The following is a 27,614-nucleotide window of genomic DNA, read 5'->3' as shown; positions in this document are numbered from 1 at the left end:
TTAGGGCTTTTACTTCCATAAATGATATGACAACTTCTTTCACCACTGAAAGTAACAACGCATCCCATGAAAAATATTTTCTTTATTACAATCTTTTCCACTCGTACAGTATCTGTTAGTAGAAAGGTGATTTACTGTTATTATTGAACAGTGCAACATGGTGTTGAAATCAAGGTTGAACATTTCAATGCATAGTTCCAAAGTCCATCATAATTTATGCAAAATAATCTTTTTTTCTCCTGAAGACATGCCCCTCTAGCCCATGATCCAATAATTACTTTCCCAAATAAAGTTCAGGAGCACAAATGTCTTTCACCCTTATATAGTTTAGCGGCACTACAGAAATATCCCTTTTGATTAGATTGAAACTGAATGAGCCAAAATGACTTATAATCCAACAAATCTTCAAGAACCAAATTAATTGCTCACCTACAAATAATATACATTTGTATCAGTGAAGAAACTTCATGAGTGAACAGTTTCAGTACCATGTTTTACAGTAGTAATATTACTATATGATACTTCAGTGGAAAAAAGAGAACAAAAACGTACAAAGCTGTTTTAAATATTCACAAGTTAACCAGTAATTACAACAAAAATATTTAAGGCATTTTCAGTTGAATTCTGTACAATCACAAATAATTAAGTGTTAGCCCTTCAGGGAGAAGAACAGAAAGCAGAACCAGTCGTGTTAGTGCTTCATCAGCCGACAGCTCTAAAGGCCTGAGGTGCTTTTTAAAGATCTTCCAGACTGTAGGATGAGATGAGTAACAGGATAAAAACATTAAGAGAACGTGTTTTAAGAGGAGCTGATAGAAACTGTCGAGGTGTTCAGCACTAACACAGACCGTCACCCCGTCACATCGTCATGACAACCTGCCAGTCCACGTCGCAAACTTCATTTGAAATTATTTGAGGTTTTAAAGGTCATTTAAAAATTTTAATTTGCTTTTTCAAGCCCTGATTCACGTCAGATTGAGTCACATTCATTTAATAAATAAAAACAAATCAATTCGAAAAACTTTCAACAAGTAAACCATTTAGTTTGGGCATATAACAAAGATTTACCTATTTATGATTGTCGTATATTTATCAGTCTTCAATATACGACAATCGCAGATAAGCCACAAATTTAAAGCAGATAAAAATATTTGATATTTGCTCAAACTATAAAGCACCTGTCAAAGAAAATATTTTGGTATTTGAGTTGAATAAGCAAGAAGTAGATGTAAAAGTCTAAACTTTTTTTAACATGCAATCATGTCAAAATTAAAACTCTTGCTCCATGTGATTTCCTATTCAAACATCCATGCTTTTCAAAACTTTTCCTTTTTTTTCCTTTTTTTTTTTTGGTTTGTAGTGTTGAGTTGGTTTGATCTTTCATCTGTTGGAGGCAGTTTTAATGAGAAGTGGTCACTTTGTCAAGGCTGCAGTGGCTCGGGGCTGAGGAAGGTTTCTCCTCCTCATCGTCTGCTTCCAGGAGCGAGGAGAGCTCTGCGCCTCCCCCCGCCTCCTCCCGCCGGGCGGGCCGTCAGTCGCGGTGGGCGCCGCTCGCCGGCGTGATGCTGAACACTCGGATCCTCAGGTGGGACGAGATCTGAAGGCACACGCCCGTACAGTAGCGCGTTAGATCCACCAGAGAGAAAACCTGCAGAGAGAGGTTCAAACATCAAGAAATACATCAATAAATACATTAATAAATACATCAATAAATACATTAATAAATACATTAATAAATACATCAATAAATACATCAATAAATACATCAATAAATACATTAATAAATACAAGGGAAAAGTCAATGAATTAATCACTTTAAAGATTTTATAAAAACATTTCTCAAGGTTTACTGGCAAATTCTGTTGAACAACCACATATTTATCCACTTATACGTTTTAGTTTAATACTAGTACAAGCAGCAAAATCATTTTAATTGTAGCACTTGTTTTATTACTGACTATTACTAATTATAGTTCTGAATTGTATTGTTTTGATTTTCCCATGTAAAAGCCCTTTGTAACTTCATTTGGACTGTCTTCAGTCATCCAGACCTAGAAGTCTAAAAGTTATTCTTCAGGAATGTAAAATAAGTCGAGTAGCTTTTAGAGCTCGGACAACATATCGGTCGACCAAATTATAATTGCATATAACATATAATGCAGAAAACTATGCTTGGAGGTATTTACAAATGCTATCAATTTTATTTTAGTCATTCTTTCCTTAAAAGGTCACCAATTATGTATTTAGCTATTTATTTTATTTTTAGCCAACTTTTCATTTCTAGAATTGGTTGATGTAGCGTTTAATGTAAAAATAAGAATAAATAATAGATAAATAATAAAAATAAGTTATTTGCTTAAGAAATCAGCCTCCTGAGTACCTTTGATGGTCGTATCGCTACACAATTCAGATTGAAAAAGACTTTTTCATTCCAGCTTAAAAAGTCAATATGATTTTTACCTCTTTAAAGTCGGTATAGTTTAAAGAATCCCATATTGGTCGGACTCTAGCACCATAGATTTCTTTTGAAGGTGGCATATAAATGCATCTGTATTATATGTTATTATATTTTCCTGTAATGTCACTGGTGCTGCTGCAGAGCAGCGCTGTGACTGGTCCTGGTTGTGACTGGTCCTGGTTGTGTAACTGATCCGGGTTAGTTCTGGCTCTGAGTCCCAGGAAGCCAGCAGACACCGTTCCAGGTGTAATGACTGGTGTCAGTGACTCCCAGTCTTCCTGCTAAGACTTGTCTAAATGTCTGCTGTTATTAATCTCCTCCTGTTAACTGACAGCCTGTCAGCAGCAGCTTACGCTCCAATAACTGGAAACACCTGAGTGGTTGAGCAGAGCTGCAGCCAAACTTCAATTAAAATCATTGATAATAAATGAAAGAAAGTCTAAACTAACGTAACATCCTGTTTAATGTTGTTGATCCTGTTCCTCCTGACGCTGACGACTACTGACTCTCTAATAAAGAGACAAACAGGGAAGTTGTTCTTCTCTTCACAGCTTTCATTCTCATTCACCTTGGAAGTCGTCCAAGTTGGGCCGTAGATTTTTTATGTCCTGATTAAAACTTATTTTACACCCACACATGATTATGATCAGTGGTGGAATGTAACTAGGTACATTTACTAAATGACTGTACTTTAAGTACGATTTAGAGGTACTTGTACTTAACTTGAGTATTTCCATTTAATGTAACTTTATACTTCCACTCAACTACATTAAGCACATTTTGATGCTGATTATTTAGTACTGTATGTTTTAAATGCAGGACAAAGTAATGCTTCTTCCTCCTCTAATTATGACCAATGAACTCACCCATTCATACCAGTCTGCTGGTCAGAAAACCCTGAATGTTCATTATATCAGCTAATATACCACCAGACATATGAATCTGTTTATGCTTGCAAATGGTACAGATTCATATGTTAAAATGGCTGTAGAGTGTCTGTAAAGCACAAATAGAGTTGTAATAGTTTTATTGTCTCCATTAATAGTAAAGCTCAGTATTAATCTAAAGCCAGGAGAGATAATGGATGCCAAAGGTTTATGTCATGTCATCAAATTTATCTGAAAGGAACTTTGAACTGAACCTTGAACCTTGAATGATTCTCTGATTAGGAGACTAAAGTGAAAGTCACCAACAGAACACACGCTGCCTACGTGGACACACATCTGATATGTTGTCTCTGTTAGTCTTTGTTAGGGTTAGCTTAGCTTAGCTTAGCTTAGCTTAGCTCTCTTCAACAGCACATTCAATGTTTATCAGGTGAGCAAAGGAAAAGAATAGAAGGCATTAATGTGACGGTTTGGTTGTTCTTTCTGGCTGAATGATACGTTTTTTAGTTTTAAAGATCCATCTGCTTGTGTCTGCTGGGTGAGTTAGTTATGAAGCCAAGTGAAGCATGAATGTACAGTTTACATCACCAGCAGTATGCAAACAACCACTATGGAAGCATTTCACACCGTCAACTACAAGGCCTTTTCTGTATAAAGGGTCTTTCTTTTCATTGCTTTAAATCTAAACTGAGCAGGCCAGTCTCTTAAAAGGCATGAAATGTCAGAACGAACAGGATTAGTTATTAAAAAGTCTTATTCTAGACAAGGAATGCTGGCTGTGTTAATGGTGTAGCCCCTAGAATAAATACTCTGTAATACTTGTAATTATTATTTGCCTCCCTGTTTGTTTTACATTCATCCCTGTTTTCCAAAAGCTCCAACACATTTTTACCATTGTTTTTCCTTAATCTAATAGAAGTGATTAGTTATATACCACCAAATGATCGACTGTAGTAGTGAAACAGAAGCTCAGTCAGATGTTTGGAGTAGCACTTTAAAGAAGAAAGAAGTGTTAATAGTAATATAAGTGTGTCAAACACTGACCATGGCGATCCAGAGGACTATGTGCTCATCGATGAAGCTGTTGAAGTATTGGTTGAGGAAGAGGAGGCCGGGGCCGACGAAGGCTGTGTCCGGGAGGTGCAGCTCACTCTTGGTCATGTGTGCAACCTACGAGAAGCACATTCAATAAATACTGTGATAAATAACTTATCTAATCATATAATAATAATTATCTTATCTTAACTACTAAATACTAATGGAAAAAACAACAAGCTTAAAAGTGCATCAGGTGTTAAGGCGTAAAAACTTTTATGCACATTTTCGAAGGTTTTATCAAATTTTGGTGTTTCCATCAAGCTTTTCACATGCAAATCTGCAAAATGTGCATTGAAATGCGTTTATGGAAACATGACCTATGAGAAGAAGTATTTTAGGGCCCCAAGGCATCATGGGACGTCTGGAAATCACCAGTAGAGATAAACATTACAACATAAAGACAAGATGAACGTACCACCAGCTTATTAGAGATCTTAGAGATGACCATGCCGAAGGCCAGCAGGTAGAGACAGGGATGATGCTCGAACAGCTGGCTGGACGACTTCTTGAAGATGATGAAGGCCAGCGTGAGGAAGAGGCCCACGTGCAAACCCGGACTCAGAACACTGGTGTCCTAAACGGAGAAAAGGCATCATGATATATATATATATATATAGTATACAGTATATATAGTATCTGCTGTATGAGTCTGTCTCAGATCACGTGTCATTGGTTTGTTGACTTACAGCCACCGTGGAGCCGTTTTTTCCGACGCCTCCGTTCAGAATGACGTGGAAGTAGTTGTAGCAGGAGTAGAGGGCGCCGCCGATGATGCCGATGATGGGGAAGACGTAGAGCTTCACGCCGATGACGGGCAACTACAGGAAGACGTGGAGGTCAAATTAAAGCGAAGACACAGAGTGTTCTCCCGACACGAAGAAGAAATGTGCTTATATGAAAGCTGCAAGCATGCCGAGCATGATGGGAGGGCAAAGCAAAAAAACAAAATAAAATGCGGGTGACATCATCAGCTTTTTGAGCCAGATCATGTCCAGTAGATGACCTGTTGCCATGGCGTTAGCTACCCATATTTACCTTCTCACTTCTCTCATGTGATGTTAAGTCAAGCCTCCAAAGGCAGCACAGAGTAAAATAAAACACAAATTCTATTTAATGACTAAAAACTAGGAACTGATTAGAAATTAGATTGGTGTCAAAACTAAAGGAAAATCTTTTTCTACACAAGGTGAAATGAAAGTGTTCCTGTGTGTGTGTTCAGTATTCAACATGAATCTGTCTCCGTTACCGTGGCCTGCCAGAGGCTCACGCCTCCCAACGCCGACATCAGGTACATGGTGATGATGGCGAACTGGACCTCCGTCACGTCAATCCTGTGGAGAGGAGACACAATATTTATTTATCTATTTATTTATGTATTATATATCTACAGGGCAGAACAGCAGCTGTATTATTAGTGGATGGTGGTGAAGGTGTGGCTTACAGGCCGAAGCGGAGCGTCCCAGAGACGTAGGTCTGCCAGTGGGCGCAGAAGAACATGAACATCCCAATAAAACCACAGAAGAAGATCCAGTCTGGGTATCTTCCTATTCCACAGGAGATGCATGTTCCCACAGCGACAAAGACTGGCGGAAGAAAGACAAACAAACGTCATTTTAAATTAATTTCTCTCCCTGATCCAGTGAAGCACTGCAAAATAAAAACGGATCATTTAGTCACCTGTGGAGACGGCGTCACAGCCGTGGTCGAAGAGTTCCCCCAGAGCGGAGCTGCTGTTGGTCCTCCGGGCCTGCTTCCCATCGATGGCGTCCAGAGACTGGTAGATGAAGAGGCCCAGGGCGCTCAGGATGAAGGCCCATGCTGGAGCCTGGAGACACACACTTTATTTAGGGATTCTCTTCTCTACTTTTGGTTAGTTGATCTATTTATCCGTCAGCAGGATTACAGAGAAACTGCTTGTGTGATTGTCATGAAAACTGTTGGAAGGTAGCATGGGCCGAGGAGGAACTCTTCACATGTTGAAGTGAATCACTGAGAGGATATGCAGACATTCTATATATATATATATATATATATATATATATGTAAATATATATATATATATATGTAAATATATATATATATATATATATATATATATATATATATGTAAATATATATATATATATATATAGATATGCAGATTGGTAGCTAACATTTGTGTTGTGTTCGAGTGGTTTCTAATATAATTGGAAAAAATAGTGTCTGACCCCTCAAGTCAGAGCAGCAACTCGAACATTTGGCAAAATATTGTTACATATTTCACATAGAGACCAATATGGGATTTTTGAGACGGATGCTGATATTGATTTTAGAAGGGGCAAATGTAATGATAACCAATATGGTGGCTCATATTATATTTATTTTTTTAGCTGGAATGAAAATAGACCTTTTATGTGGATTGTGCACTGATTTTTCACCACTCTGCAAATGTACTCCCAATGCTACTTTATTTAACATAAAACCTTACAAAATAATATTTAACATTGTTACATATTATACATTATTCAAACAATGTATCACATTGTATCGGGCAGCAAATGCACCAATACTGATGGCCTTTGATGGGCAAATATCAGCCAATAATATCTGTAAGGTTCTAATTTCATGGCTCACCTGATTCATTTCCTGTTTATCTTCATGTAGTTTAAACACTGAGCAATACAATACAACACGTCTCTGCAGCGTCCATATTGTTTCCACATTATAACTTAATTCTCATGAACACACCAAAGTTGGAGAAGAAGGAGCAAGTGAACACACCACTGGCCCTGCAGAGGTCTGAGAGCCTTCTAGTTAATGATGTGGCTCCTTTTTCAGATGTTATCTACAAACTAAATAGATCCTAAAAACAATGAGTCTCGTGTCCCTGCTGAGAGGATGCAGAGTTACTGTAACATGTTTATTAAATATACTAATAAATATCCACACATTCACCAGATTTAACCACCTGAATACGGGGATAGAGGCTGCTGGGGCTGGTTGATGGCTAATGTGTGATCAAAGCTAAACGTGTGTATCCATGCTGTAAATAATCACAAGAATAGAAATGTAAATGTAAGAAATCAGGAGCTGGGTGGGTCTGATGTTGCAGTGCAGGATTTGCCAGATTGCAAAAACTCTTTTAAATCAGCAGCTCATAACTTCTAGTAAAAGTTATGAGTTCAACCGTTCAACTGTTAGAAAGTGTGTTCTAGTGTCTCTCACACACACACAACATGTGTTTCTGTGTTTATACTGCAAACACAGAACGAGGGATTCCAGCTGACAGGAACGACTCGGTTCCTCTAACTAGGCTGGAGGTTACAGACCATCTGGAGGAGAGATCCGGCCAACACACTGTCTTTACCACAACAATGTGTGTGTGTGAGCATTTGTGAGAGTGTGTGTGTTTGTGTGTGTGTGTGAGAGAGAGAGAGAGAGAGAGAGGGACAAAGATCGTCTGTGTTTCCAGAGAGATCAAGAATCTCATGTCGTCCCTAAATATTCAGAGATCCTGCTGTTCTCTTCTAGTCCAGGTCCTGAAGGCCTGAAGGACCGCTGGGGTCAGAGGTCACACTCTCAAGTGGATTCCTCCAATATGTTTGTTTACACTGAGACTTTCATGCCTTTAACCTCCATGAAGAGAGGCCAGGTTAGCATTCTGCAGCACTAAATAATGGGGGGGTGAAATGCCGTTGCACATGTGGAATCTGACAGGACCAGCAGGCTGCAGGACTCTGGACTCTGCTGCAGGTTCTTGAGAGTGATTGGGCAAAGGTGTAAATCTGATAAACACACATACACACCTATGCATCGGGTCACTGCTCCACAGTGAACCTGGTGACTGATTATCTGGTTCATAGGTCACAGCTGGTTGAAAGGCCTATTAGTGTATCTGAAGTATATGTTTTAGGAATATGTAGCCCAGAGTACATTACAGGTGTGTGTGGGGCAATTTCACATAAACGTAGTCATCTAAACAGCTGTTTTACCATTACTGGTGTCAAAGCAGTAATATCTATTAAATAAACAGTTAGCCTGCTCTCTGTGGGTGAACCCAACAACAGCAACAATTATTTTCCTTCAAATGTCTGTTTAACCATCAACAACACCGCATCACGTGGTCCTGAGCTAACAACAACACAGCGACACGTCAAAGCCCCCCTGACCCCCCTAAAGACCCCCTGACCCCCCTAAAGACCCCCTGACCCCCCTACTCATAATCCGTTTAGTAAATCCTGGCTTGTATGTGGCCATAGATTCATCACTTTATGATGTCAGATCTTGTCCTAATCATCCTGAGTCAGTCTCTAATTCGGCTTACTCTGCCATTATAATAACAGGACATAGTTTAATAAAAGTGCCCAAAGTGATTCTTTTGAACCTTCTGCCAAAATAAACTGTGACGTAGAGAGCAGTGGAAATGTGATTAACCATGAGTAGCTGTGAAGCCGAATTAACAAGCAGACTCTGCTGATTCACAACATATTATATTCTGCTTTTGATGTGTGTGTAGTTTGCGCAGGTGGCCTCCCGACTTTAATTATGTAACATGTGAACGGAGGCTCATAATCAGGCTCTCTCTAGTCTCCGTGGAGAAACTTTGGCCAAGGTCGCGTCACTCACCTCCTCTGTTGCCGTGGGACAATAATACACGAGCACCACCGTGGTGAGGATGTTGACCACCAGCCCGACAATAGTCAGGGTGTTGGGAGCGACCCATGTGGGGACCTGCTGGACCAGCCAGTTCCAGTAGACCTGGCAGGGCGGCTCGAACAGGGAGCGACCCGCCGCGCTGTATTTATGCTCCTCCAGCCGCTTCAGCTGTGCGGGTGACAGCGGCTCCGGCCACATTGTTTTCCTGCCTAGTCACTCCAAATTACCCTCAAAAACCTCCCAGTAACCCGGGCAGCGGCTCGGACGGGGCTATCTGCTCTCGGTCGACTCCAGACAGTAGCAGCTCATTGGGCATTTATAGCTCGGAGACTAGCCGAGGCCATTTCCACAGCGGAACCATAAGATGTCGAGACTCGCTACGTTTCTGATCGAGGCGCGTCTCGGCCGGAAGCGGGACACCGGAAGGGAATATTAAGGGCGCGGACCGGGAAATTTAAACGAAAACGCCAACTAAGCTATTATATTTTATTCAACTGCTCTGAATTTACAATATTGGTGTTAGTGTTATTATTATTATTATTATTATTATTATTATTATTATTATTATTATTATTATTATTATTATAACTTTTACTGTTGATTGATGTTCACCTAGCATTCTTTATACACTTATACAAGGTGTGCACTGTGAAAAACGTGCCAGAAATGTTTATTTTTGTAATTTTCAATAAAGCATTGAAAAAGAAAAGAAAAAAAACGATTTAAATAATATATAATAATAATTATCTAAATATTTTATTTTAAGTGTCAAAATCCGCCAGTTTGCACATAGAAAGTACAAAAGTAAAACTACGATTAGCCAAACACAGAAGTAGCGTTTATATTAGTTTTTCATATATTTTTTCTTAAATGTTCATTATAATCAAATTACATGTATTACAAGTATTATATAACATTTTTCACATAATCCTATCTCAATGCCACTTATACTGGTTTGTAGTGATATATTTAGGTAGAATAACTTTTTTTTTTTTTTTTTTGGCTGTTATATCTTTTGTGCTTTTTAATTCCCTGAAATGAAAGTTTAAATCCACACTGTTTTGAATTGGAGAATAATTCTTAGTTTAGTTATTTTCTTAAAATAAGTCAAATTTAAGTCTCAATATACTGGAAAAACCCAGTGAATCGGGTTGTAAATCACAGGTTTAATGACAACATGATATTATATAATTTCTTTAGAAAGTCTGCCGTGGTACGATTTGATTAAATTTAGGGGCCTGTGTCTGATATGGGATGATATAATTATTTACTATAATTTAACACATTCAGTAACATTTACATCATCACTAAAATTTGATTTGACAGTTTTAATACTGAGCTCTTTCAGACTTAAAATATTTTTTAAAAACAGTCCCTTCTATTTTAAATAAGTGGGAATTTCAAAGTAAAGGTGTATCTTAAGGTATGTATTGAATATTGATTTTTTCTTTGCATTGATGACGTTGAACCATTGCTCATTGAATCAATCCATCAATCAAGATTTGTATTTATTTTATTAATCATATATTCTTAATGAATAAACTTTTTTTTTTTTATCTAAGTGTCTTTGGATAGATTTAATCTAATATGTCATGGCTATGGTCAAACCCCATCATCACCATAATAAATCGGTAATTTTCCATAATACTATATTATTTAGTATGCAAGAAAAATATTTACTATGCCCCAATACATATTATGTCTAATGCAGTATGTAAAAATATCACGTATCCTCCTGCAGCTGGTTGCAGTCTGCAGTATGCAGGCCAGCATGCTTTTCTGGCTATTCTTACCCACAATCCTCTGCAGCATATATGAGTAAGAAGGCCAAAGGTCAAGACGCCATGTTTGGGTGAAGTCTATGTCCCGACTGTAAACATGCTGCATGCAACACTATACACTCTGTAACAGCAGCTGCAGGTCATGCTTACAGTAAAAGGAAAATGAATCTCATTTGGAACACACCAGTGTTTGGTTTATTTATTTATTTTATCCTATTATAATACCACAAAAATAGTATTTGAAACAAAACACATTTTTAAATTACTTTTTATTGTAATTCATAGGTAATAATTACAGAGGTTACATGTGCATATGACTCAAGTCCAATATGAATCCAAAAAGCATAATGCGTCATGCAGGATATGGCCTGTGTGTAAACCTCTACATTTTCTCACTTATTAGACAAAAATGACCAACACAGAAAAAGTGAAATGAACAATATTGATGTGAATTATCTCATAGGGGTCTACAGGTAAAATGATCCAACATTGCTCTGCTCTATTTTCTGACACACCATACAAACACAAAACCTGTTTATACATTCCCTTTCCTTTCTTTCAGACACCGGAAATAAATTACCACCTTCAACAGACTCTCAACAAGAATCAACCTGTAAATACCGTAAGTGAGTCACTGTGTATATATGTGCTTTCATTATGTTTTTTGTTTTTTTTACACACTTCATGTAGTTATCAAAGCTGGAACCAAAACATTGCTGACATGCATCTGAGCTGAGTCTTTTCAACACAAGAGGGTGACAAAGAAGTGAGCTGGCCTTTTATTTTTCTACGGTAACTAGCTCCCAAAACCTGCACACAGCATGCCACAGCACAGAGCAGAACACCTCCACCCTCCTCCACCCCTCCTCCACCCTCCTCCACCCCTCCTCCACCCTCCATCATCCCTCCTCCACCCTCCGTCATCCCTCCATCCAACCCTCAGAGAGGATCGCTGCTGGTGGCAAAGATAAAGTGTCTCATTGAACTCTGTCCGGTTTTACTTCTCTTGATCCACAACCTTCTCGTTCATGTACTTGTCAATCAGGTGGAGAGGAACGCCGCGCTGCATGAGCTCATAGAAGGTAAAACCACCTGAGGGACGAGAGGAAAATACTGATTATACTCTAAGAGAGGCAGAAGCAGATGAGGAGAGAGAGAGACAGAGAGAGAGAGAGACAGAGAGAGAGAGAGACAGAGAGAGAGACAGAGAGAGAGAGACAGAGAGAGAGAGACAGAGAGAGAGAGACAGAGAGAGAGAGAGAGAGAGAGAGAGAGAGACAGAGAGAGAGACAGAGAGAGAGTGAGACAGAGAGAGAGAGACAGAGAGAGAGAGAGAGAGGGAGGTGAACCAAGCAGAACAAACAGAATGCAGTGAAGAGCTCACAACATAAAGATAAAGAGTGAGAGGAGAACATATGAACACACAGTTTGTAATCTCTGCTCAGGCTGTCAGAACCAGAACCAGAAGTTGATTCCAGTGAAATGCGAAGCAGGTCAAACATCTGAAAAGATTCAGATTAATGAAGCGTTCACTTCCCCAACATGCTCCCAGCGGTGGAAGAACTCAGATCCAACAAGTAAAAGTTAAAGTATTAATTTTGAGTTTTATACGTACTATTATATATTTCAGTGTTGGATTATTATTTCAGGAGGCGTTTATTTGAATTAATGTATATACTGCCGGGCACTTTAGCCTATGAAAATCATTATTTTTTTAAAGGCTCATTATTTGAAAAAAGTGAGCAAGCAACATTATTACCATAGAGGACAGAAGTTGCCAAAAAAAATTTAAATAAATTAGGAAAAACTCAATAACCAAATTGATGACATTAAATAAAGAAAAACGAAAAAATGTAGGTAGTAGTGACATTTATAAAATGAAACATAAATTACTATTTAATAATATTATAATCTTTATTTATTTACCTTTGTACTGGTTCCCCTATTCATTTACTTCCCTATTTATAAGGGATAGGGATTTATATAGGAAATATATACTTCCCTTATTTAGTTATGTAATGTAATGTAGTCTGTCAGAGATAAATTCATAAGAATCTGTTACTTTCCACCACTGTAAGCTCGGGGCTACAACAGGAACTGTCATACGAAACTCATAACTCAGTTCCAAACAGAGCATGAAAATACTTATTGTTAGTATGTTTTGTTTGGATCCTGTATGATTTTATTCAAGAGCAGAAAAAAGCCACGTCAACATAAAATAATCATAACATAAAACCCATCATCCCAACTCTGGATTTCTTTGTTAGCAAGTTTGCAAAAACATTTTACTCACCTTATCTGTGGCACAAAATAAATGAGAGGTCTTTGAATGCACTTCATTCACACCAACGGCTTTGGCAATCAATTAAAAAAATATTCATAACAAGGCTGGTAAATTCAGCCAGCAAAGCATAACTGGGGAATAATTTGGCAAAAGTTGTCATGCAAACTTTGTTTGAAAAAAGCCCAATTTCAAATTTTTCTGAATCCTGCTGGTGAAGAAAAGCTGCTTTAGTCCCACCGTCTGACAAAGCGAGGTTACGAGCTGGCTGAAAGATGCATAATGAATGACATAAGCTTCATATGCCAAAACCATATGAAAGCTTACCTTATGTGAGAACATACATTCACAATTCTTGAGTTTGGACTGGGGGAGAGAGAAGAGAAGAGGGGTTAACAAAATGTTTACATGGAGTTATATGTGTGCACCTGGGAATACTGTTGAGTTATTACTGATCTCTTTTATATGAGGAGTTAACTGGAATAACGGAGACGCTGGAATCTGGAGAACAGTTTCAGACAGAAACATCACAGCTCTATAAGTTATACCTACTGAGGTGTGACAGATGTGTGTGTGTTGTGATGATGAACAAGATGACTGGATAGAGTTGTATGACAACATGGGGGATAAACCTCTACATGTGGTGGTGGTGATGGAGAAGTGTCACCTGATATTATGTGAACTGCACACAAATGAGCGGATTATTATTATTTCATTATTTGTTTCTATTTGTAAAGGAGCCGGTTGCACCAGCTGTTCATAAGTCCAAGTTTTAGCGTGTTTGTGAGGTTTTCACATCAGTAAATTAAAACAGGTTGCACCATACAAACTACTTGTTGCATAGAGATTAGTAACTAAATATCTACGTCCAATAACTACGAGGTTTCAGTTATCTACTGAGCTCACTGACAAAGTTAGCTTGCTAGTTTCCCGTTTAGAAGATAAAAATAGACAATATGGTCAACATATCTGAGCCCATACTTAATGCTTTTAAACTTTTAAACACAACAACATTAAAATAGACCTTAAATTAGAAAGCCTTATATCATTAGGGATAGCCTAAATGACTACATAACGTTAGCTAGGATAGCATAATTAGATATCTCCTGCCAGCGTTGTTAAAAAACATGAATGATACCAACTCTGACTCATATTTCTTCATGTGTGCATATATTGATTCAGTAAAGTCAAATCTATATGATTGGCAGGTAAGTAAGCTTGTGATTCTACAGTGACTTTTCATAGTTGGTTGCTTTAGATTGGATGGTGCTACAGATGTTTCACAGTAATCCAACCCAAGACTTCTCATTGTTTAAAGATTAATTAGGTCATTGATTCTGTGCTTTAGGTCCAAACAAGGCCTCAGCTGATCTCTATAAATTCTCTATTTAAAGATAATAAAAAGCTAAATCGTAGTCAGACAAAAGTCGATTGGTTCCAAGATTGCATTTTGCATTCAGGCCACTGTGTTTTAGCCTTATTTGCTATCCACGTGGATTGTTTTCCTGCATTTAACCAAAGCCTGTTTAAACATAAATGGTCAACACAGTCATTACTTTAGCTTTAATGGTGCAACCCAAATTAGGAAATCAACAGAAACTACCCAACAGTTCCTATGGACTTCTGAAGGACTTTGCATCCAACAGTAGACAGGAATGTAAGAATAGCTGGTGCAACCCAACCCAGATACTTACATGTCCACCGCCCATGTGGTCAGCCCTTGGTAGACTACGACACACAGTTCAAACACTACAGTACTCCGGTGGAGTTGGTTTCCCAAAGTCCCCTTTGTATCCTTATACTCATTGGAGAGTTAAGAGTTGGATTTAAATAATGACTGTTGTCTTTTTTAGACAACAAAACAAATATTCTGAAATTACTATTCAGCAGAGATACAGGAAAGACTGAAGAAATAAATATAGAAAGGCAAAGGGCTTTAGGAAACCAGACTCAAATACAGACAGGCACCTAAGAAGGTCAACACTGACCTTTGACCTCCAGCTTGCATTCCACTTGGGCCTCTCCCAGGTCGTTGATGGCCTTGCAGGTGTACATGCCGCCATCGTAGGGGCTGGGCTTCCTGATCTCCAGAGTACATACTCCCTGGTTGCTGAACATGCGGTAGCGCGGGTCGTCCAGGATGATGATCTTATTCTTCATCCAGATGACTTTGGCCTGCAGTCAGACAACAGAAACATCAGGTGTGGTCGGAAAAAAGACCAAAACTACGAGAAGATGGGTAGATCGATCCAAGCTGAAACTGAACTGGACCCATCCCCTAAAAGTTACAGATATAATATGTGGTGCACTTGATAACCTTGTATATTTACCTGAGTGTAATGTGTAATCTGTTCATAAACCACTTTTACCTTAGAAATCGTTTTCCCACCTACCCTTGGGTTGGCACGCACACTACAGTTGAGAGTCGTATTGTAACCGGCAATGGCAAAAGTATTGATGAGCGGCTGCGTGAACTTTGGCGCCTCTTTGAAGTCGTGGTCATTGTAGTCTTGTGTTTTCATCCGCATGCCTGTTGGGGGAAGGGTAAAGGAATGGGGTTGTGCATGATACTGACGCTGAGCGGTATCATGTGGGAAATTCCCTAAGTGATGAGGGAAAGACAATGTTTTTGTGTTTATCATCAGTCTATAACACCACTGTTAAAGGGCCTGTCAGTCATGTTGAATTTAAAGTGAGGCTGAATCTAAATTCCAGCTCACTTTAGGGTGGAAGACATCACTGACAGTTCCTTTTTAGATAACAGCTGTGAAAGAAATGTTAGAAAATGCAACAACATTGAGATACGTGTAATTTGTTCCAAAGTGTGGACTTTGGAAACATTTTCCCCCATCAAGAATCTTTTGTGACCATGATAGTCGTTGTTACCTTCCTTGACGATGAGGGCACTTTTCTTGGTTTGGGTGGCGGTTTCACTGAGGCCACACATGTTCTCCGCAAAGATCCTGAAGAAGTACTCGTTCCCCACCACCAGCTCTGTGATGGTGATGCAGGTGCGGTGGTAGTGCTCAATGCATGTGTACCATTCCTATGAGGCAGATTATCAATAATCAATACACATCATTTGCAATTATAGTTTTCGATATATTATTTATACATTGATCTTTAACCATTGTCTTCTTGTCTGCTTTTTGGATGGTGTAGCCTGATATTGGAGCGTTGCCGCTGTCTTTGGGAGGAGTCCAGACCAGAGCCACGTTTCCTCCCCAGACGTCTTCAATCGTCACACACTGAGGAGGCCCAGGTAGGTCTGACAACCAGAGAAAACACTTTGGTCTGGTATCATTTCAAATAGTAACAATACCCATCATAATTCATCCATTCATCCGTCGGTCCGTCCATCCATTATGTGGTTTCTACCCAAAGTTCATGACCAAAAATGTCAATCTGAATGCACATAGACTGAAAAATTGAAAGCTTTCACTCCAGTATAGTGAAATATAGGTGAGGTATTATTAACAGGTCTGGTATAATGCAAAAAGTAATTTTGTTTAAGATCTGTTTGCCACAAGGTTTACCAAGGCAAATCTAAATCTTTTTCAGACCTTTATACCAGACTAATATTTTTTATATCTGTTTCATTAGCATACTGGCCAAAGTGTTTAATGATCATAGGAAACCAGTAGGGGCTATGTGTCCTTTTTAGCAGTGTCTACAATAATTCCTATATAAATTAAAGTGCCCTGGACCTGGATAAGCAACGGTATTTGTTCACTCACCTACGATTTGTATGTCAATAATGGCCGTGTCCACGTGGTTCTCAACCTGCACGGTCATCTCGTACTTTCCAGAGTGACTGCGTTCTGCTTTACGGATGAAGATGATGCTATCACAGTCTGTGTTGCGGATGCTAACGTGGGTCGGCTCTATGGGCTTGCCCTCTTTCTGCCAGGTGACCTTCGGCCTGGGTTTACCCTGCAGACAGCACACAGTTTGGTATTCTCCTCAGCTACACAGTGAATATTGATCGACCGGACGGTTGTTTTACCATAAATGGCACTACGAGGTTGACTGCTTCTCCAACTCTGCGAGTGTATGTCTGTTTCAAGTGGCGGGGGACGCGGATCTTTGGTGGTTCTGAGGAAGAAACAGACCGTCAGGTGTCATCATCAATGTTCGTTCAAACTAGTTGATGGTAAAAGTTCTCCGGTGGAGTTTTCAGAGCTCACCAATGACCTCTTTGACCAGGACCGAGTGCTGAATGGTCCGAGGAGTGCTGGCTCCGGCAGCGTTGATGGCTTTGACTCGAATTAAGATTTTACTTCCTGGGGTCAGCCCAGTGATGGTGTACTTGGTCTTCTCCGTCAGCTCTGTGTTGGCTGCTACCCACTCATCAGCTGCAGGGAAAAAACAATCCAGTTGAAAAAACTCTCTGTTAACAGCCTTAACTGAAATGTTTGTGGGGTCTGACAAAGGCTGACTTAAGGTCCGACTTTTTGTTTCCACCCAAAAGTGTGTAATTATTCCCATATATAAGGGTTATTGTCTCTCTCCTTGCTCCGTGATGGGCGGCTTTCACTCTTTGTTTTTAGCGTGTGATACTATTGTCTTTAGATGTGGTCGGACCACATGACACAAGAGTTAGTGACTTGTTCTTTCCGAGCTTACCCAGGGCTCAAAGCTTACTTTACCAACCAGACATAAGATTTTGGCTTTTAGTCACCCTTATATTTTGTGTGATTAAGATAGTGTGCAGTTTTATGGCAGCATATTGAAAATATGACAAAGAGTGAAAGCTGTATTATATTACAGTGTTGAGCTAGTGAATGTGGTCTTTCTGGAGCTGTATTGTTATACCTTTATCTTTATACTATTGTTTTACATGCTTTGCAGTATAATTTTTCATCCAGCTCAAAGATGCTGAGATACTCCCCAAAACTTCCCAAAGTTCCTTTTTGTTTTTTTGTTCAGGTCCATCTGGTCCTTTGTTAGTTTAATACAATTGCACATTTGTTTTGTTGACAGTAAGTCAACAAGTAACTTTTCACCAATAAGTCCAAAATGTTATGCTCAACGCACATGCAGCATTAACAGAAGCAGTTCTGGTATTTCTGGTTCTGGTATTGACTGTAATAATATTTAGATGATGAATTGGTTGCCAATTTCTCAAATGGTTTCTACTCAGGCAATGCGTGGGTTTAGTGCAAAAAGCTCTAAATCGTCTGTGGGGGGGCGTCTATCACAGTGTAATGGACCAATAACTGGGATCATAATTATTATCTTTTGTTTCAAACAGTCCCAAACTCAAACAGTATGTCAGGGCCTTTAGAAGGTTTGAGGTAGTCTTACTTCCTTCTATGCAGTACTCCACTAAGTATCCGTCCAGACCGGCAGCTCCGATGGTTTCAGGAGGGCGCCACTTTACCGTCACCGTGGTGTCGGTGACATCGTCCACAACCAGCATGGTGGGCTCACTGGTCACAGCTGAGAGAAGATTAAGGTTTTAGAGATCACAAGAGTCATTGCCACCATTCCATATTTGTTTTTGAACAATGAGTATGAACTAGAACGGAAAATATCCATTTTGGCAAGTCAGGAAGACGCGAGCAAGGCGCCTCTCTCTCTCTGGTATGCTATCAATCTGCTTGTCAGATCTCATTAGTCCCTGCTGGTTCCATCTATTCTTGTATTCTGAATCACATTTAACTCCTATTGAACCCTCTGACAGACCTGATCTCCTAAACCTCTAATCCGCAGATGATTTGGCAGCCATTATAAAGACATATTTAATATCCTCTAAAGCTGCTGCGTGTCCAGTGGAGGTCACAGTCAGAATGCTTGGGATGGTGGGCTATGGGGAGCAACAGCTGCGTCGTCGGGGTACCAAGGGCAGATCACACATGCACTTTCATCGGTCCAGTCTTTGAAATTTCCTCCATTATCATGAAACGGTTGTTAGATAAACTGAAGCCTTGTGTAATACTTTCCTGGACAGATTATTGGCAGTAACAGCTCAAAGGCCAGTGTTTAGACTGCTAAGTGGATTTTCATGGAGACATTCGGCTACTCACCGAGGGGAGTAAAGGCTTTGGATGGTTCACTGGGCTTGGAAACACCGATGGCATTGACTGCAAAGATACGCACTTCATATGGCACTCCTTCAATCATCTTCTTGGGTTCAAAGGCTGTTTCTTTGATCAGGTCAAAGTTCAGTCTCATCCACCTGGAGCTCTGTTTCTTTTTCCTCTCGATGAAGTAGCCTTTAGAGAACAGCCAGAGAACTTGTTATATACCCGCCAACACATAACTTTAACCTGTGATAATAAGTATCATGCTGTGTTTACCTAATATTGGTGAACCTCCATCATATTTTGGTGGTTCCCATGTCATAGAGCACCAATCACCCCCAACCACTGGAACCAATGGAGCCTCTGGAGGGTCTGGGATGTCTGCAGACGACACAACACCATGTTGACGATTCTAGAAATAAACTGGCTCTTCTTCACATGGTCTTCTGATTTAAATGTTTTAGATCACTTACCTACAACCTTGATTTTTATGCTGGCAGTTGCTTCGCCAGCCTCATTCTGCAGGACTATCTTGTAGTTGCCTGAGTCCTCCCGCTCTGTCACGTCAATTGTCAGACTTGTCTGGTCGACATAAGTTTCAGCATGGACACGATGGCCTGACTCAAGAATCACCTGAGACAGAAGAGACAAAATAATAAAGTGAAATTACACTTTACATGGAAATACTCAATGGAGCACCAAATGTTTATCTGTAGCAGAAAATAGTCCCCAACAAACACGCTGCTTGCCTCTGTTTTTGAGTAACATTTGACAAAACCTACAGTGTCCAGCTGTTTTTGGGAAATTACTTGGTTTTTAAAACGAAAGTACATGTTTGTGGCTAGTTATTAAATATATATAATAATATATTCAGTAGGAAGCATTGAGTGGCAGAGACAACATATTCTCTAGTTCTTTGGTTTTGGTCCTTTCTTGGGATTTGTTAACTAAATACTAAAGAAAATAAGAGCAAGCCTCATGCTTTTTTAAGAGTTTAAGACTAAAAAGATTGAAGCTCACCCTTTCTCCCTTCATCCACACCACCCTGGGAGCTGGTTCTCCACTGATGGGGATCTCCAAGCGAAGTTTGTTTCCCGCCACTATTGTCACCGTGTTGTCGGGGAAGTTCAAGCTCTCCAAGTGCACCCTCGGTGGGTCTATAGAGAATTAAATCACACCATAGAAATAGGTTAAAGGTGGGTTTTTTGCCTTACAATTTCATATAATTTTATATAATAAAATTGTCCAGGATAGCCTATATTGCATACCGATGATGTGAATTTTGGCAGAGAGGCTCTGTGAATATCCCTCCGGTACAAACGTGTAGTCTCCTGCATCGTGAAGGGAGCCGGCCGCTATTTCAAGACGATGGTTCCTGGAAACCAAAATGACATGAGTGGCCTTTCTGTGGATTTGGTTTTGATGAAAGTTTAAAGGGAATGACATACTTATTCCTGTGTAGGATGTTGATGCGATCATTGGGCTGGATGAGCTGTCCGTTCCTGTACCAGCGACCAGGAACGTTTCCGGGATAAATCTCACAGTGCATCTTGATGGGCTGACCCAGCATCACGGTCATATCCTGCAGGTCCTGGTAAATCTTTAGTGGTTTCACTGATTAAACATATGGGAATGGTGCAAAACAGGATAGAGCACATTATAAATACAGATACATTTGACAAGCATACAAATGAACAGAAATGATGGAAAAGGCTCCATACAGTCGACTTGTACGTGAGCCTCAGATGTTCCTCCGCTGGCCATGATGGAGTACGTCCCCGTGTCCTCTCTGGACGCGTCATCAATCACCAGGAAGTGTTTGGTGCCTTCAACCTTAACTCGGTATCTGGAGCGCACTCCTGTAGGAACCTCCACACCGTTCTTCATCCTGAAAGAGGAAGACATTTAAGTTAATATCAGAGATAAAGCAGATAAACATAGATGTGAGCGTCTTGTTTTTATAATAACAGTGTTACCTTGTTACTTTAAACTACTTTAAAGAGAACTTGTGGGTTCATTATTTCCCAATAATTGAATGAACATTTGAAAATGAAGAACTTCTTTTTCCAGAAGGATTTCCTTGAAAGATCTTCTCCATTTAAACCCAAGTAAATATTGATTCATAATTAATTTATTATCAGAAAAGGTTATTCCTCATATACAGTACTGTGCAAAGAGTGGTCACACCAAGTATTGTTTTGATTTAAATTTTTCTTCTCTTCACTCACTTTCCATTTTGTTAATTGAGAAAAAACAATTATTAACATTTCTATTTTTGAAAGCATTCTTATTTTAGCATTAGCATATTTTCAAGACTTTTGCACAGTACTGGATGTTGCCTGTAGACAAATTATATATTTTTAAACTACAGTCAACTGAAGCTCAGTAATTAGCTGGAAGTGTACATATTAAATAGTGCCATTAATTTAACCTTTTTTCTACGCATTTATTTTCAAGAAGCATCTTAGGAAATAAACTAACTAGCCAAAGTGGAGTTGGACGCCCCAATGCCCTAATGCTCCATGCATTATAATGGCTTAAATAGAGCCCAACACATCTGGTGGCATTGTGGAACTAAAGTTTTTTTAAAGTCACAAAGAGTTCAAAGAGTTAGCACTGCTTGTCATTCAACACCAGTTTGCTGAACTTACATTAAACATTTCCATGAGCCAGTTCTTTATTCTGACCAACCTCGTTTTTCATTCTGCCATGAAGCAGTATGGTTTGCTCTGCTGTGAGTTTGATATGATTGACTCTTTAAATCTCACCATTTGACTTGAGCTCCTTCCTCCGTCACCTCGCACTCCAGCTCGATCCTCTCGTTCACTGTCGTCTTCACCGCCTCGATGCCTTTAACGATCTTAACCGGCAGCTCTACAGGACAAGGGAGGGAAATAAACAAAAAGTAAATATATAAATAAATAAACTGTCTCTCTCTGGCACACACAGATCATCTGTCATATAAAGTTCTTTGTTCAGTTAAAAATATGAACAGCCAATGGAGATACCTTTGACAAACAGCTCTGTGGCGCATTTCTCGTCTCCTGCGGCTACAGAATACGCTGCGTCATCATTCATGCCGCAGTTGTTGATGACCATAATCCTTTGTGTTCCCTTATGCTCAAAAATATACCTGAGAGAAAGTCCATTAGTCACATCACTGATCAGCTTTCTGATGAATCAAAATACCAGCCAATATTCAGATATGGGTGGGTTTTTATTACAGGATTTTAACTACATTAAACATGTCGGCTTGGTTTAAAATCCTATTTTTACAGCTGTGTTGAGAAAATACACAATGTTACATCATTATTCTACTGACATGCATCAGGTGCACTTAACAAACAGAAAGGTGACAGAGACAGAATCACACCAGAACACTGACACGAGAAGAGAGAATCGACTGAACGTATGGACTTACTTCCTTTGACTTAAGGTCGGCAGTAGAGCCAGAATGGGCCGGAGCACAGGAAGTGATAATGGCAGACAGGAAAGAGCGTCATGACACGACACACAGATAGACACATAGACAGAAACAGAGACATCATGCCTGGACGGGTTTATGTAGGTGGCTAATCGTGTCAACAGAGAGAAGAGAGTGTTTGTTTATAGAGTGAAGTCTTCTGAGAAGGAAGTCCTGCAGAAACTCAACCAGAAAACAGTAATAACCTCCCAGATGGCTTTAACTTCCCTCGGCTTTGGACAGACTACAGATCATTTACATTAATTTAATTTACGTTAATTATAATTTAAGTTTCGGCATCAATTTGATCCAGTTAACACATCTGTAATACTAAAATCTATTCTAGAATTATGTAAACAAACTCTTTCTAGTAGCAGAATCATTGTCTCTCAGCTTTTAGCCTTATCAGCAAGGAGTGATACACTGCCCTCTTATGAAATATTATTTTTAATATTAGTATTTTTAAGACATAAGATTAGGCATGTTTAATGAAGGCAGAAAGATATTTTATTATGTTTGATTGGTTGGGTATTAAACCTGCATAAGATCATTTTGGGTCGCTTGGAGACAGAAAAGAGCTGTTAACACTGAATTAATAAGTAGAGTTTATTAAAAAGAGAGAGAAAAATATATATATATTCCCTTTAAAAGTGATTTATAACATTATTTATAAAAGTTGGGAATAGTATAAGTAAGTTATTATATGGAGGTTGGAAGCCAAAATAAATGATAAATTAATGAATATGCCATTAAACGTACCTAAAATTGTATTTTAAAAAGATATGGTAGGCATTAATTAACTGATAAATGTGACCTATATTGATATTTCTCTTTCATCTAACTTCTATATATATTGACTTTTATTTATTTCAAGTAGTAGATTTGAAAAACTAAATCATAATCATAGGATTGTTGTTGTTACAGTCACTTGCTAGAGTACACAATCTTAATTTTAATCAATGTATGATTTGATTTAGTATCTTTTTAAATGTGTTCCAAAGCCAGACTTGGTTAAAGACCTGTGAAGGAGGTACCACCCTTTTCCTGTACAGAGGAGGACATATACAGTAGTTAATAGCAATTAACTACAACAGTTGACATCATACACTCGTTTACACCCAAATGTAGCTCTGTGGATTCATAATGGAGGTCATATGTGTGTTTTGAGGATGATTAGAGCCACATTAGAGTCGAGAGATGGTTATTTGTTCACTAGCAATGGTTCACTGTAGAACTGTTGATGTCTTATTAAGCCACTATCAGGTTTGTATATATTTCTATTGGAGTATTTGTATAAATGTAGGTTTAACTGGCACATTGCATGTTTTTAAGCTTAAGTAAATGAGGACAAAAACTGAATAGTTCTGTGTCGTGTGTTCATGTGAACCATTGTGCTTTTAAGTGGTGACACAACATTATGTGAAAACACATAATATCCGGAAAGCATTCAAATAAAAAATAAAAAATAGGACGATGCCACAAATATAAGGCATTTCTGAAAACATGCGTTTGATTCGTGCCGTGTTGATGGTAGAAGACAGAAGATGGACTGAAGAGGACAGACGTACTTGGGAGAAGGTCGGATCTCCTGCCCGTTCTTGTACCACTTCAGGTCGACGGTGGGGTCGGCCAGGTCCACCACCAGCCGGATCTTCCCACCTTTGTCCACCTGGTACGCCGGTTCCAGTTTCTTTGCAAAAGCTTTGAAAAGACGAGAATAAAGATCAAGTAGCCGCCAAACGGAAAGTCCCTTTCTGCCAACGCAACTCATCCAAAATCTGGAAAAACGACGACTCACCTTCGCTTTTCTTCTCCTCTTTTGGGATCTTCTTCATCCTGCGCAGCAGACCCCTCAGGTCTGTGATGCCGTACATGAAGGCTATTTTCTCATACTGGTCTGGTCGGGCGTTCTTCAGGATCTCCCACACGTCGACCTCCGGAGTGTCGTCCTGCTGCTTGGGCTCCCTGGTGGAGCCGATACAGGAACCATGTGAGGACGGGACTCAGAGGCTGCAGTTTGCAACGTGTCCTGAGGAACTTCTCATTTCCTCCACCGAGGAGGAGGAAATGGTTTTGGGTTGGTCCCTTTGTTTGTCTGTCAGCATTACAGAAAAACTACAGGCCCAATATTCATGAAATTTGGTGGAAGGTTGTAGAATGGGCCAACGAAGAACCCGAAACATTTTGGAGCAGATCCGAATCACGGGGATCAGATTAACATTGGAAACTAGAGCATCGCCTTGGTAGAGAAGTGCCCTTCTTCTTTCTTTGACGTATTACAAGTGTCACTCAAGCTTTGCAATCACTGCTTGTTTTACCAAGTGAATGTTTTCCTCGGTTCCTGACCTGCCATTTTGGTTTTGCATATCCGACTTTTGTTCCTCTGGACATGTCACACAAAGGGATGGGCATGGTGAGCTGTCTATCTGTATGTTGATATGAGCTCTGGAGGCAAATGTTAACTGGAACACAAACACACAGAGGTGTTCTCTGATGTAGTTATTGAGGGTTAATTGTGTCTGCATGAACCAGGATTTAATTCGAGGTGTTCAAGATAAAGCCATGGCGTAAAACTCAAAAAGTAACTCACTGTCTCGTATATATAGTCTAGTTAGATTTTGATGAAAAGGAGGAAAGACCAAAAAGGAGAAAGAGTTCTACAGGGAACATTAAAGACAAATCTATCCTCTAAACCTGTAAACATGTCCTCCAAACCATACAACTGACCCACTAATACACAACAATGATTGTAAAATAGCTTTTTAAGGTTTCTAGCACATGTGAGGGATGAAGGGGGAAACATTGAAAGGGAGCTGAAGTATGGAGAAAATTTGAGTTTGGAGGTTTAAAAGTAAATGTGGGAAATGAAACAAGGGTTTTGTCAGTGTAATAGGATTATATTAACACACAAGAGCAGATGCATATCAATAAAGCAGAGTTTCTGTTTCCATTATGTGAGAAAGAAGCCCTGTCATTCAACGTGTTGAAATGCTTTTTTTGTGTAATACAACATGATATGCAGCATGCAGGGATTCAGGAGAAACCTGCAACCAAGACTTTAACATGTCATATTGCTCCATGAAGTGGCCCATCCCTTTGTTAGCTGTTGGTTTGAGTGATCACTTCAGAGATGCTCCAACATTGTTAGACAACGATAGCGGAGATGTTAGATTAGTTATGTTAATAAACACATCCCTGGACATCAGTGTATCCATTAGTTTACATAAAGAACATTCAGACAGCCCTTTCTTTCTGAGACATTTTCCCAAATGTCGGAAAGATTGGTGAGGTGAATAGCATCAGGTATTATTCCATTCTGTTTGGATTTCTCATCTGTTTATTTTCAGGCAATTATGAAGAAAGCTGAAATAAACATGGTGGAATTTGCCTTATATTTCTAAGTTGAAATAAAACGACAATGTAGAGATAACACTATTTTACAGCATCATTGCTCCGTGGCCCACTAGCACATCATCAATGATCCAAAATGGTGCACTCTGCTTCATAAAGGTGGTGGACTTCATGGCTCCATGAAGAGCTGCCGCCTCTGGTTTTTTAATGAGGCAAGGCCCATTTCCATCATTACTGATTGCTGACAGAGCGTCAGGAATGCTGCTTCAAATGAAGTGTTACCGTACTACAGTAGGCCAACACTCTTGCTCGTCCAATCCCTAGAGCTACAGGTCATGCTGGGGACGCTACAGGATTACAGTACTCACCCGCAGTAAGGTCTAATCGTTTTAAAACCTATGATTTTCTCTCTACTAACCTTTGATTTCTGAATATGTAGGGGAGAAGAAGAGACAAGCCCAAAATAAATGTATAATTTCTCCAGTGAGCATTGTCACTGCCTAGGACTATTTGTACTTAAACGTTGCATTGTATCATCTGAAATATGCATCCTGGTACTTATTTTGAGCCACCACAGTAGCTTTGGTAAACCAGAGGCTTTCAAACTGTGAGGGGCACCTCCCAAAACTCACTCCCCTTCACCGCCATAACTCCATCCAATCAGACGACACAGATAGATTCAGGCTGACTCAGACTTTCTGTCCTGCATGTAAATCAACCTCCATAAACCCACTTAGAAGAAAAAAATGCTATTTTAAAACTCCCCAACTTGCATAAGAATCATCACATTATCAAGTTTTCTTCTGTATTAATTGGATCCAGTGATAGTTGTCTATACATCCATCAGGACCCAATAAACAAATATAGACTAAAAATAACAAAAATGGGACTCTCATTATGGCCCTTATGGGTCGATCACACTAAGATGCATCGCTACAGGGGAGTCTTCCTAAAAAAACACCCTGTTTTCACATGGTGTGAAGTATAAAGTATAGTTCATCATAATTAAATAGCGCTCATATCAACCTTTTTTTTACATCTACCGGCATCAAAGCAGACATGGTAGAGCGTCTTTTTGCTTGTTTTGATTGATTGCCTGAGCCAAATGTGACTTAAAATTTTCTATTTTCGTCTAAAAAATGTACATGCGGCACCTAAGAGGAGTGCATTATAAGCACACCATACCATAAAAACAATGGATTTAATGGTGAACCATTTCTGGTCCATCAAGATTAACTTTTCTCCTGCAGCGCCATCAATATTTTGGGAGGTGTTGTGCAGTTGTCTCAGTTTTGTGTGAGGGTGGCCCACAGTTTGAAACATTGAAAACCTCTGGTATAGCATTCATCTGTAGAAATGTCTGTGCCACTCATACAGTAGCCTAATACAAATTTATAAAATATTTGAAAGAAGAGAAAGAAGCACATCCAGAAAAGTGCTTCAAAGTACTGAAAGGACAGAATCCACTCGGGTGGAGATGTGATTCTCACCTATGTTTAAGGAGACCACTAAAGTCAAGCTCTCCTGCATCTTCTTGTCCTTCACTGCTGTTGTTAACAAGGAGAGATTAATGAAGATTTAATCAGAGTTGAAACAGTTACAGGCACTAGAAAACAATGCTAAAAGAGCAACAC

General features: G+C 39.4%; 2 protein-coding genes across 2 annotated transcripts in view; both read right to left on the bottom strand.

The window, feature by feature from the left end:
* Positions 1-62: 62 nt before the first annotated feature.
* chpt1 (choline phosphotransferase 1) lies at positions 63-9,442 on the bottom strand. Its single transcript, XM_059326327.1, has 8 exons — positions 9,049-9,442; positions 6,121-6,268; positions 5,885-6,026; positions 5,690-5,774; positions 5,130-5,261; positions 4,859-5,017; positions 4,390-4,515; positions 63-1,648 (listed from the first exon to the last, which is right to left on the bottom strand). The coding sequence occupies exons 1-8, from the start codon at positions 9,274-9,276 to the stop codon at positions 1,532-1,534; spliced, it is 1,137 nt and encodes a 378-aa protein (XP_059182310.1). The 5' UTR covers positions 9,277-9,442; the 3' UTR covers positions 63-1,531.
* Positions 9,443-11,851: 2,409 nt separating this feature from the next.
* mybpc1 (myosin binding protein C1) overlaps positions 11,852-27,614 on the bottom strand; it is a 30,559-nt gene continuing 14,796 nt past the window's right edge. Inside the window, exons 12-33 of the mRNA XM_059325575.1 lie at positions 27,471-27,527; positions 24,428-24,594; positions 24,198-24,330; positions 22,175-22,299; positions 21,935-22,040; positions 20,888-21,054; positions 20,615-20,780; positions 20,435-20,541; positions 20,187-20,323; positions 19,640-19,799; positions 19,443-19,547; positions 19,170-19,358; positions 18,448-18,582; positions 17,328-17,495; positions 17,147-17,235; positions 16,878-17,073; positions 16,269-16,408; positions 16,027-16,186; positions 15,534-15,670; positions 15,129-15,315; positions 13,468-13,506; positions 11,852-11,951 (exon numbers count right to left, since the gene is read on the bottom strand). Coding sequence (XP_059181558.1) covers positions 13,487-13,506; positions 15,129-15,315; positions 15,534-15,670; positions 16,027-16,186; positions 16,269-16,408; positions 16,878-17,073; positions 17,147-17,235; positions 17,328-17,495; positions 18,448-18,582; positions 19,170-19,358; positions 19,443-19,547; positions 19,640-19,799; positions 20,187-20,323; positions 20,435-20,541; positions 20,615-20,780; positions 20,888-21,054; positions 21,935-22,040; positions 22,175-22,299; positions 24,198-24,330; positions 24,428-24,594; positions 27,471-27,527 — 2,851 coding nt within the window. The 3' untranslated portion in view covers positions 11,852-11,951; positions 13,468-13,486. The remainder of the gene's footprint in view (positions 11,952-13,467; positions 13,507-15,128; positions 15,316-15,533; positions 15,671-16,026; positions 16,187-16,268; positions 16,409-16,877; positions 17,074-17,146; positions 17,236-17,327; positions 17,496-18,447; positions 18,583-19,169; positions 19,359-19,442; positions 19,548-19,639; positions 19,800-20,186; positions 20,324-20,434; positions 20,542-20,614; positions 20,781-20,887; positions 21,055-21,934; positions 22,041-22,174; positions 22,300-24,197; positions 24,331-24,427; positions 24,595-27,470; positions 27,528-27,614) is intronic.

Source organism: Centropristis striata, chromosome 22, assembly GCF_030273125.1.
Source record: "Centropristis striata isolate RG_2023a ecotype Rhode Island chromosome 22, C.striata_1.0, whole genome shotgun sequence".
Taxonomy (NCBI): Eukaryota; Metazoa; Chordata; class Actinopteri; order Perciformes; family Serranidae; genus Centropristis; species Centropristis striata.
Note: the sequence above shows the minus strand (reverse complement) of the source record. Positions and strands in the feature narration are given on the sequence as shown.

Coding starts and splice junctions, on each gene's coding strand:
- chpt1 (XM_059326327.1), bottom strand. CDS start 9,276: ATGTGGCCGGAGCCGCTGTCACCCGCACAGCTGAAGCGGCTGGAGGAG. Junction 5,262..5,689: donor TGAGCCTCTGGCAGGCCACG/GTAACGGAGACA, acceptor GTCTTCCTGTAG/TTGCCCGTCATCGGCGTGAA. Junction 1,649..4,389: donor TAGTCCTCTGGATCGCCATG/GTCAGTGTTTGA, acceptor CTCTCTCTGCAG/GTTTTCTCTCTGGTGGATCT.